Raw genomic sequence first — 12,045 nt, 5'->3', positions numbered from 1 at the left:
TGCCGGGCAGCACACATTTTGGCTCCTAAATCCCCATCCAGAGAGGCTAGGGTGGGAGGCGCCTGCATTTCAGTCCCCTGTGCCTGGGACACCAATGGGGGAAATGCCTTCCCTTAGTTGAAATTTTATGCTGTGCTTTGCTTTGTTTTTAGCACAAATTCAAATCTATGGGTTTCTGAATGACTGGACACAGTTTTGACAACTGTCATCTCTGGGATGTTTCTGCTCACGTTATATATTTCCCCACTCTTCAGTAAAACATTGGTTTGAGTTCCACCTCACTCCTGTTTGATTCAGATAAAAACTCTTAGTGGGAGAGATGTTCCAGACACATGTTCACACACTCAATCTAGTTATTGTAAAAGGCATGGAAAGCAGCGTAAGCAACAGTCCTAATTGAAAAGCTCTATTTGGAACCATCAGAACCACGTGTACCAACTGCAGAGTTCCAGAGTTTAAGGCCAGCCTTTTGTAAAACCCACCTCTCCATCTTGGTTCACCTCTCCTTCCCCATGTTCTTCCAGGATTCCAAGCCCAGTGGTGGCCTCTTCGGCTCATGAACCCACCCCACAGGGCATCCCTCCTACTCCCAGTAACCCCTCCATAGCCCAGAAGGCACCACACAAGCTAAGCTTAGCAACAGCAGCCATGAGAGTTTCTGTTAGGCAACAGCTGGTGCCCGTGAAGAGCTGACCCAGCCACTCAGACGAGGATAAACGCCCGGACGACTTCTCCCAGGGAGGCCAGAGGAGGTACAACACAATGGAAAATTCCAGGGAACACCAATACACAGTAAGGATCAAGCATAAAGCTCTGAAATTACCTGTTGGCTCAGCCAGTATAATGAATTTGTCAAGCTACCAACATTTTGCCTCACCTAGAATTGTCCCTAAACCTACGATTTCTTTCCCGTCCGTCATGTCCTTTGGCCTGCTAGGATAGGGTGGATTCTCTGTGGCCATGGAGATGTTTGCATAATTTTCCTTGGCTGTTTAGAGGGAGCTCAGAGGTATCTTGTTTGGCTGGGAGAAAACAGCAGCATAAACAGCATAATTTTTTGGAAAAGATCGTCTGAAGAAAGTGTGGTCCTTGTCTTCACCAGCTGGAAGCATCTGGTGAAGTAATGTCTTGATCTAATTTCTCTCCAAAGACCTAATTATGGTCATCATATCAGCTCTGTCTTAAACAGGCTGCCCTGGGAGGGAGAGAGAACTCTGTATGGCAAGTCTAGTAAATGGTGCAGAGACCAGAGAAGCTGTCACACTTAATTTTACAGGAATGTATGTCCACTGTTGCACTGAATGAAAACCTAGACTAAGTATTTTAAAATAAAATTATTTGTCTCTCTTAATGTTTCCTTTCACTTGCTTATATAATTAATCTATTTATTTTTAACCCAACACTCTATGTAGGTAGCAGAGACAGAGTTTTTGACAGCTTTAGGCAGTGATAAATTATAATCATGTCGGATGATTGAAATTATTTAAATATGATCTACTGACAAGAGAAAGTCAGATAAAAATTGTTCATTCAAATTTGGAAAATAAAATTTTAAGGTGAACTTGAAAACAATTTAGAGTTCTAAGAAAGCATCCCGTTTGCCTGTTTGAAGAATATCATGCTCTGAGGCTTAGGCAAAAATAAGTTTCCAATGTCAGTGCCTTACAGCATGAGGAACCACCATTGTGATGATGGTTGTCCTAAGTGATCATTCAAGCACCCTTTCTCTGACACTCCCCTCGCCACCCCCATAACTCTTCCCTAACCTTAAGTAAAAGTTTAAAAAAGTCTGTCACTCAATTGTCACTTTCATGGTTTTTATCATATCTGCACACCATTCTATTGTTATTCACTGAATATTTTTTCTTTAAGTCAACCAAATTAACTCCTTATTTAAGTCTTGTCCCAAGCAAATCCCACTAAATACTTAAACAGATAATAAATTTACCTATCAAATAAAAAATGTTTTAGCTGTTACCCACTAAAATAACTCTGTGGGCCTCTGGCAGTGCATGTGCCCCCTTGAAGGAGCACTGAGTTGGGTGCAGTCAGCAGTGGTCTCAGACCCACTCCAGGGCCCTTGACCACTGCTGCTCCAGTCTGAGTGCCCGGGCACAAAGCTTTCTGATTTTGAACAGTCCCATAGCCCTCTGACAGACAGAAGATGCAGGGAACGCCTCTCTCCACTCAGGTGGGGAATCCCTTCCTCCCACTGAGCTGGAGGGAGGTCCCACTGATGCATTCAACAACTTGCTCCCCTTTCAAACTAGAAACTTCCACAGCAAAACCCGCTTTTCATGCCTGATGAATGGAGAGGCAGACCTCTTTTCGCTGCACTTGGAAGGTCTAATTTGTTACTGAGACCTATTTTTACTACTTCTAGGTACGTACTTTCTGCCCCAACATTCCAGGAAGTCCTGGGAAACCCTGTGAAGAGAACAACAAACACAGTGACTGCCTCTGAAATAATGCTTGAAAGGGCTGAGGAAGAGTTTGGTCAGCTCTTCAAGATAAAGTCCTGTCAGTCAGCCAGTCAGTCAGTCAGTCAGTCGGTCAGTCAGACAGCCAGCCAGTCAGTCAGTCGGTCAGTCAGTCGGTCAGTCAGACAGCCAGCCAGCCAGCAGTCAGCCAGTTGGTCAGTCAGCCATTCAGCTAGCCAGTGAGTCAGACAGACAGACAGACAGCCAGTCAGCCAGTCGGTCAGTCAGTCAGTCAGCCAGTCAGTCAGTCAGTCAGTGAATCAGTCAGTCAGCCATTCATTCATTCATTCATTCAGCCAGTCAGCCTGCAAGTTGGGGGTGGGCAGGGGCTGCCACTTCTGTTGAAGTTTATCATTTTTATGCAACGCCCATTACCTTTTCTCCTTTGGGACCCAAGTCACCCCTTTCACCTCTGGATCCCTAGGAGGAAACCACAGGAGAGAGTCAATGAGTTAACTCCATTGGGGGGGAGGGGGGCCTGGAGCATTTCAAACTGAAAGCTCCATAGGTCAGCACCCTCACTTCCCAGGCAAAGAAATAGGCTCAGAGGTTAGGAGACTGGCCCAGGGAAGGCATGCTTTGTGAGATAAACTTCTATTTGGACCTCAAAGACCTCTACACTAATAAAGGACAACCCACAGAAAATTCCGGGTCCCAGATTTTCTCTTATCCTCTAGGAAATTTGTCCCCAGGGTCTGGCTGGGTTTTTTGGTTTTTGCTCCGTTTTTGACAGACAAGAAGGTTGTGTGGTAGAAGCTTGCTCTAAGGACACATCTTCCATTTTTGTGCAGCACCCCATGCCAGCTGTGTTCACACTGCACCTAGCACAACTTTCAGCTCTCACTGTCCTGCCTGAGGGGCCTTCACCTCCTCCGGGAGGTCCTCCCTAACCCACTTGCCCTGGCTAGGAGGCCCCTCACTCCTGTCTCGCAGCCCATTGACAAAGGACAGGGTAATATCTAGGAGTTGTGGCTGCAGTCGCTGACTAAAGAGACCCCTGGGCCCATCCTCTGCTCATCACAGACCCCAGACCCAACAGCCCAGACCAGGCTCTGGGGAGCCATCAGAGATAAGCACCAACCTTTTCCCCTCTGGATCCAGGGTAGCCCTAAAAGAAAGCAGAAGGTGAATTGACAATCAGCCCTGTAGGACTTCTGGGTTTGGTGCAAGAGCGGAGGCCATCCCTGTATGTGGTGGTGAGATGTGTCTCCACATTGAGCTGCACGTTTTTTTTGGGGGGTGGGGGAGTTGCAGCAGGAAATACAAAGATGTCCCTGAGGGTTGTGTTTAAACCCGGCCTAAAAAGAACACTGCTTTTCTTACTCTCCCAAAGGCCCGAACAAAGGTTTCCATCTGCTTTGTTGTCCAGAGGCTTGACCCTTGCTGCCCAAGATAACGGCAGGACTGGCATCCCTCTGCCCCTGTGTCCCAGGACACGATGTCCCCCAGAGGGCTGGTAAAGATAAGCACACTCTGGCAAGGGGCTCTCCAATATCTGTGACAATCCCCGGCCCAGGACAGCAGCCACCCAGTCCCCACTTTATAGACATCAGCTGCTCCAGAACCTTAGTAAGAAGACCTGGAAAAATCTATCTGGACCAACACACTGACCTTGGAGCCCACTGGTCCTCTTGACCCTGGCAAGCCCATCATCCCCAGGTCACCTTTTTCACCCTGTGGGAATCAGAAGAAGGGGGAAAAAAGACCTACAGTGACATTTCCTAGAGAAACTGAACCAGGAAAGGCATGGGCAAGATCAGGATGGAACTGGGGACATTGGGGCTGGCCTGTGAATCTGAGGACCCCAAATCCTCCCTTGCTGGCTCCCAGGGGCCCAAGACTACAGACTCCACACTTCATTCTGGTATTTGACATGAAACATAGAATAAAATTGTCCAAGGTAGAGCAGATCTTCAAACTAAATGCTCACTAACATGTTGTAAATTGACTGATATTTGATCTTCTCCCAGAGGAGGCTGGGAAAGGGAGGGGGAGAGAGCATGAAGGCACTGAGGCCTCAAAGGACAAGGTATCTGCACCCCCAAAAAAACTACATCTGCTCTACTCTTTGCATAGTGAGGACTTTTCTGATGTTTCCATATACTGTTACCCTAAGTTTGCAGCCAAGCAGACTGAACATCAGCCTCTGGGTGTATACTACGGAGGCAGGGGACTAGGATTCATGGGTGGGATCTGTTACCCCTCAGAATGGTTTACACTTGGAACTCTCAGTGCCCTTTGTGCTAAAAAACTTTAACCAGCGCTAAACAGTTGAAATATAAGGTGAACCACATACTTAATATTAAACTTGTTTTAGAAGTCACATTAAAAGTAAAACTAAACAGATGGAATTAACTTTAACAACATATTTTATTTACTCTAATTAATTTAATCTAATTATCATTTTAAACATGCCATCAATGTAAAAATTATTCCTGAGAGGTTTACATTCCATTTTCCATAATAAATATTTGAAATCTGTTGTGTATTTTACATTTAAATCACATCTCAATTCAGGTGCTGAACTTTCATCTAAAATACTTGATCTATATTTAGATTTCAAAAAATTTATAGTTAAAAAAGCAGATTCACGTACTCAATTTACTCCAAAATACTTAAATATTTTCAACTAACTGAATTGAGTACAGGTTTTTAAATTCAAACTTAAATTAATTAAAATTAAATATTCAGTTCCTCAGTGGCACTAGGCATGTTTCAAGGGTTCAGTAGCCACATGTGGCTAGTGGCTGCCATATTGGACGGCTCAGCTCTATACAGTGGATTTTTAAAGAAATATCCTTGGGACTTTTTCTAAGAGGACTGGGAACAATTTTCTATCCTCAGAATAAATACAGCCAGTAAGTGAGTCAGAGCAGACAGTGACATTCACCTGCTCACCCCTGACTTCTGCAGGTCAAAGTTCTGAGTCGTGGCCTCTGCACCCAATAGTCTATGACCAAAGTGTGTAAAAAGACATGGGTGTGGATGTATTAGCTTTTCCTAACCTGTCTGAGGACGGGGATTTCACCAGCATTTGACAATCCCTCTGTGAATATAGGATTTCCGTTGTTCCAGCCCCCAACTCCCACGCCTTCACCCTCCACCCCCTGCCCAATTAGCATGACAGGCCAACAGCTTTCCAGACACAAGCCCCTCTTGCATCATCTCAGGGAACCAAAGAATTGCACACTAACTCTCAGGACAAAGGAGGACAGGGCCCCTGGGAAAGAGGCGGCAGCCCCTCGTTTCTCCTCCCACAGAAGCTGAGCTGTGGGACTGACCAAGGTCTTGCAGTCCAAGCAAAGGAGGAAGTGTTTAGGGACCTCGGGTCAGTCCTCAGGCTCTCTCCTTCCTCCCCATCTGGAGGAAGTGAGTTTCACCGACTATGTGCCAGGGGCCTGGGGAGCCGCCATCTTCTCCCCTCCAGTTCTGATGCCACTGGAGCCCTGAGAGCTGCCACACTTACCCTGGGGCCTTCAGGGCCGGGCCAGCCAACAGGCCCAGGCATGCCAGGAACACCTGGGGGGCCAGGTCTGCCCTTCAAAGACAGAGAACAAAAGTCAGGACAACTGGGTTTGTTTCCCTCCCTCTAAAAACACAGATTTGCCTCTGTGGCCTAGAGGGGAGTATGGGGCCTCCAAGCATGGCCCCAGGACCCTCATCCCCACCCTCCAAAGACTGATGGCCTAGAAAGTTGGGCCACTCGGGTATGAGTTTAAGCCCTTGGTGTCACATTATGTCAACACACAAGATTGTTCTATTCAAGAAATGGAAGGTGGTAGGGAAGGGATTCTAAACTTCTTGGTTCTTCGATAGTTATCATCTCTACCCACCCACCCAAATGTCCCTTGCATTCCCATAGGTTCTCCCCAAGGAGACAACGTAGGAGGGGAGAGGATTATGTTTGGAGAGCAGCAGCAGATGCTGGGGGTACTCCCTCAAGTTCTTTCCCCCCTGCTCAGCATGCCCATTTCCCAGGGGCTACCTTCCTTGCTGTACCAACACCTTCCTTCTTACAACCTGCAAGTGTGGGTTTGCCGGGGGCAATTGGAGCTGCCCAGCAATTGATGTACCTCCCCTTCCTGCAGTCAACAGCCTAGCCCCCTTACATCAAGGTAAGGCAGGACAAATTCTCTGGTGCCGTTCACACTCCAGAGCTCCCCTAGGGATCAGACTGAAGTTGGATGTCATCTGATACCACCCCACGCTGGGTTTCTTTCCCTGCCCCATCTGGGTATCCCCTCCCCTCAGGCTCCTCTGGAGAGAGCTCCCTTAATCATTAATTCACTTGCACATGGCATGGACCATCTCTATCTCTGTGTCTAGGGAACCCAACATAAGCCAAGGAGCTATGGAAGAGTAAGCCCTGCAAGAGAGCATGGGAGCGGGCTTCCCTGGTGGCGCAGTGGTTGAAAGTCCGCCTGCCGGTGCAGGGGACAGGGGTTCATGCCCCGGTCCGGGAGGATCTCACATGCTGGACCCGTGAGCCATGGCCGCTGGGCCTGCGCGTCCGGAGCCTGTGCTCCGCAACGGGAGAGGCCACAGCAGTGAGAGGCCCACGTACCAGGAAAAAAAAAAAAGAGAGAGCATGGGAGCAGCGACCTGGGGTCTATGTTGACCTCTGTACCCATTGGCTAGTTACAGTTAGCCAAGCTGGAGATGTGGAAGGCCCAGCCCCTACCCAGACATCACAGGTGCTGGCATGTGTACTAGTTCCTGCTCCTGCCTGCCTCATCCACGGCAGACATCACTAATCAATCACGGCCCTTGTTAGTCCTGAGCATGGAGACGATGGCGGAATCCTCCCAGCCCAGCACTTCAGTCGACCACTGGGCCTTGACTGGAGTGGTCAGCTGTGCCTTAAAGGGTTGGCACTTTGCCTTACAAAGGTCTGTTTGAGGCTCTTATTGATAGTGAAAGTATTTGAATAAAACATTTAACTGGGAAAATAGTAATGTATATTTAGGACCAGAAGCATCTTTCTTGGCCAAAGTTTTGAACCTCCTTCTATATCACCAAGACCTACAATTTCAGTGTCAGCATCCACTGACTACAGCAAGCGGCAGGGGGTTTATTCCTTCCTGACACTAATGAGAACCTTAATAACATGTGTTTGGTTTACTGAGTCCCTGTGACCTGAAGTAACTCCCATTTATTTCAGCTGGGCCTTAAAGCAAAGCCATTTGTTTCTGTCTGACACTTTATTCCACTTTAATCAAATTGACAGTGAGAGTCATTTGGTGCTGCTGGCTGAGGCCTTGGAGGGTTTCTCTGATGGATGGAAGGATGAGGTGGTGTGAGGCTGGGGGAAATCTGGCCAGGCTTGGCAGCCTCTGGCAGAAGTCTGAATGCCACCAGTAGCAGGCTGCAGCTCCTGACTGAAAAGTGGGCAGAAAGACGAGGTCACTACTGTCCTCATCAGGATGGCAGTGCTGTCATCAGCCATCCGGGTATCAGGGCCACGGAGGTGCGCGGCTGGTCCCCACCCCTAGAAGTGCACACACTCACGCACGCCGAGCACAGCTGCCCGCGTAATGCTGACAGAACAGCATGGACCATACCTTCCTTCCCGGTCGGCCAAGCTCCCCCTGTGGATGGAGAAGACAGGTAAGCAGAGGCTGCTTTGGAGGAAAAGTTCTGGAATCAGAGGGCTTAAAAGGGCTAATGAGCAGGCATGCCCATGCGGCTTGGTCACCTGGTGGTTCACAGCACCCCCGCCACGTCAGGGGGCCCCCCCAGATGCACCAGTGGGGTCCCACACCTTCAGCAGCCCAGTCACCCCGGAGCCCATCCTCACGCACTAAGGCAGGATTAGCACATGCTTTGAAATCTGAACTTGAAAACCCTCAGTGGCGCCCCCAGAAAACAGGCTGGAACTACCAAGGAGAGGTGGGGTGAAGATACAGGTGGTTCGTACCTTTTCTCCCTTTGGTCCTGTCTTGCCGGGAAGCCCAGGCGGGCCCTACACAATCAAGATAAGAAGTGAAGAAAGCATGCATGAGCCCAAGGCGGGCCGGTGGGAGGGAGCCAAGGCCGGGAGGGGCTCTTGGGGCCCTAGTTCCTCAGCAGCCTCGTTCTCTCCGCAGATTCAGGGCTCCAGGCACGGCAGGAAGGACACTCCACACTCTCCAGCCCAGGCGCCCTCCCTAGGCCGCCGCCTCTTGCTTCCTCTAGGCTGTTTCCAGCAGCACCATTATTGTAATTAATGGTCACACACCTACTCTCTGTCATTTTCATTTTCTCCCTGGAATTCTTGGGTTGCCCGAAACATCCTGAGTGCTTGGTGAGAGCGGCTAAAGAGACGTGAGGATATGCTATTTGCTGACAACGAGATGCTGCACCACCTCTCACGTCTTTTCGGCTGCTCTTGCCAAGTTTCCCTGGGGCCCAGACAAGACGGAAGTTAGGCTTTGCTCGCAGGAGCAGCTGACACAGAAATTCCCATGGTGGATCTATGGGTACCAGGTACAGCAAAAGTCTGTTTTAAGATGTGAAGAGTACGTTTTTGTCCCACGGCCCGGCCACGGGAGCGGGGCGGAGTCCAGCTCAGGGACTCAAGGGCCCGTCGCACTAAAGCTTGACACCCCCTACAGCAGGACGCAGCTGCCTTCAGCGTACGCGCCTATGAAATGCTCAGTTGGCCAACTGTCTTCCAAGCTCCCCAGGACAGCAGAGAGGAAGCCACCAAAACCCCCAGGCCACCACTTCATCCCCAAGGTCTGCAGGTAAGCACACCTCACACAAAGCCTGTCTGAAACAGGATTTCTATGAGGCTTGTCCAAATGATCAACAACCCCTCAGCCAGGGGTTCCTAAGCCTCTCTGCACATTAGAAACCCCTGGGGATCTTTTAAAATTCCCGAGGGACACAGGCATCCCAGGGGATTCTAATGTGCAGAAAAGTTTGGGAACCACTATCTCTGGTTTATTCTCCTGTTTTAGGGACGGGAGGAGGGAGAGTTTCAGTTTCATTCTTTTTTCTTTTCCAAGCCCCACTTTTTTCCATTTTCTTGAAATGGACTAGAAATATGTATCAGGCCGTTGTGCTCTCCCTAGCTCAGCGCTTCCCAAACTTTGATGTGGACTGATTTCCTCTGGAGGGTCTTGTTAAAATGCAGATTCCGATTGAAGGGTGTGGGATGGAGATGGGGAGGGTGAGATTCTGCGTTTCCAGCAAGTTCCCAGGTGATGCCAGTGTTGCTGGTCCTCACACTGTGTCCCCAGAGTCGGCAGCACAGCCTCGGAGTGACACACGTGGGATTGCACGAGGTTGGAAGCATGCACGTGGGGCTGGAGACCGCAGTCTGGGGGCAGCAGGGACACCCTTCCCATGGGTTCGCTGTGGGTTCTGAAACTGAGCGGGGCCTGTGGCGGTCCCAGACACGGAGGCCTTTTTTTGTCCCGTTTCTTTTTTTTTAACATCTTCATTGGAGTATAATTGCTTTACGATGGTGTGTTAGTTTCTGCTGTATAACAAAGTGAATCAGTTATACATATACATATGTTCCCATATCTCTTTCCTCTTGCGTCTCCCTCCCACCCTCCCTATCCCACCCCTCTAGGTGGTCACAAAGCACCGAGCTGATCTCCCTGTGGTATGCGGCTGCTTCCCACTAGCTACCTATTTTACATTTGGTAGTGTATATATGTCCATGACACTCTCTCACTTTGTCCCAGCTTACCCTTCCCCCTTCCCGTGTCCTTAAGTCCATTCTCCATGTCTGCGTCTTTATTCCTGTCCTGCCCCTAGGTTCTTCAGAACCTTTTTTTTTTTTTTTAGATTCCACATATATGTGTTAGCATACGGTATTTGTTTTTCTCTTTCTGACTTACTTCACTCTGTATGACAGACTCTAGATCCATCCACCTCACTACAAATAACTCAATTTCGTTTCTTTTTATGGCTGAGTAATATTCCATTGTATATATGTGTCACATCTTCTTTATCCATTCATCTGTCGATGGGCACTTAGGTTGCTTCCATGTCCTGGCTATTGTAAATAGAGCTGCAATGAACATTGTGGTACATGACTCTTTTCAAATTATGGTTTTCTCAGGGTATATGCCCAGTAGTGGGATTGCTGGGTCGTATGGTAGTTCTGTTTTTAGTTTTTTAAGGAACCTCCATAATGTTCTCCATAGTGGCTGTATCAATTTACATTCCCACCAACAGTGCAGGAGGGTTCCCTTTTCTCCACACCCTCTCCAGCATTTATTGTTTCTAGATTTTTTTGATGATGTCCATTCTGACTGGTGTGAGGTGATACCTCATTGTAGTTTTGATTTACATTTCTCTAATGATTAGTGATGTTGAGCATCCTTTCATGTGTTTGTTGGCAGTCTGTATATCTTCTTTGCAGAAATGTCTGTTTAGGTCTTCTGCCCATTTTTGGATTGGTTTGTTTCTTTGATATTGAGCTGTATGAGCTGCTTGTAAATTTTGGAGATTAATCCTTTGTCAGTTGCTTCGTTTGCAAATATTTTCTCCCATTCTGAGGGTTGTCTTTTCATCTTGTTTATGGTTTCCTTTGCTGTGCAAAAGCTTTTAAGTTTCATTAGGTCCCATTTGTTTATTTTTTTTTAATTTCCATTTCTCTAGGAAGGGGGCCAAAAAGGATCTTGCTGTGATTTATGTCATAGTGTGTTCTGCCTATGTTTTCCTCTAAGAGCTTTATAGTGTCTGGCCTTACTGTCCCCTGTTTCTTGTAGGCAAGCCTCTATGACCTTCCCTGAGTTCCAAAGGGTGGATTCGAACAAAGGAGGATCAGCCAAGAGACCACCTGAGGCAAGATTAAAGGGACCAGAGAAGCTCATCAAGATGAGGAGATGAGGTTAAAGGAGGGCAGGCCCTGCTCACACCCTAATCTTGTCAGAGACCCCACCCTTGAACCACTGTTATAAAACTCTTCATCCAGTCCTCTGGGGTTGGGACACACAGTTTTGAGGGCATTAGCCCGCTGTGGCCCCCTTTGCCTGGCAAAGTAATAAAGCTGTCCTCTCCTACTTCACCCAAAACTCTGTCTCTGAGATTTGATTCGGCACCAGTGCAGGGAGGCTGAGCTTTCAGCATCGTTTCTCACGTGCTATCACTTGCTGTCAGCATGGACTTCAAGGCTGGGAAGATAGAAGTCCCCCCAGAGCTGACCCTCGGGTGCCTACCATTCCTTTATGCGGACTCCCCAGCCCCTCTGTGGCAGCTCTGGTCCACCTGTTTTCCTCATTGCATTCAACAAATATTGATGGGGAAGCTCTACACCCTGGGCACTGGTGTGGGCTGGGCACACAGCATGAGCAAGGCGGGCAATGTCCCTGCTCGCAAGACCAGGGGTCAATTTACTGGTTCTGTAAGAAGCCAGATAGGAAATATCTTAGGCTTGGCTCTGATATAGCAATTTTGTCACAACTACTCAACTCTACCAGTTAGTGCAAAAGCAGCCAGAGACGATAATATTTAACTACAAAAAAAAGCCAGATTGGACCCCTGGCCATAGTTTGCCAACTCCAGCCATAGAGCTGACATTTTATGGAGGGGAGACCAAAGAGCCTAGGAACAAAAAATAAGAAAA

At 48.2% G+C, this 12,045-nt stretch overlaps 1 protein-coding gene across 2 annotated transcripts in view; it reads right to left on the bottom strand.

The window, feature by feature from the left end:
• COLQ (collagen like tail subunit of asymmetric acetylcholinesterase) overlaps positions 1 to 12,045 on the bottom strand; it is a 69,197-nt gene that overhangs the window by 17,603 nt on the left and 39,549 nt on the right. For both annotated transcript variants that reach the window (XM_082625690.1, XM_082625691.1), the window contains exons 4-10: positions 8,398 to 8,442; positions 8,042 to 8,068; positions 5,947 to 6,018; positions 4,092 to 4,154; positions 3,562 to 3,588; positions 2,856 to 2,900; positions 2,392 to 2,427 (exon numbers count right to left, since the gene is read on the bottom strand). In XM_082625690.1, coding sequence (XP_082481816.1) covers positions 2,392 to 2,427; positions 2,856 to 2,900; positions 3,562 to 3,588; positions 4,092 to 4,154; positions 5,947 to 6,018; positions 8,042 to 8,068; positions 8,398 to 8,442 — 315 coding nt within the window. The remainder of the gene's footprint in view (positions 1 to 2,391; positions 2,428 to 2,855; positions 2,901 to 3,561; positions 3,589 to 4,091; positions 4,155 to 5,946; positions 6,019 to 8,041; positions 8,069 to 8,397; positions 8,443 to 12,045) is intronic.

This window comes from Mesoplodon mirus (genome assembly GCF_964341445.2).
Source record: "Mesoplodon mirus genome assembly, chromosome: 6".
Classification (NCBI taxonomy): domain Eukaryota; kingdom Metazoa; phylum Chordata; class Mammalia; order Artiodactyla; family Ziphiidae; genus Mesoplodon; species Mesoplodon mirus.
The sequence above is the reverse complement of the archived record's forward strand: the minus strand, read 5'-3'. Positions and strand labels throughout refer to the sequence as shown.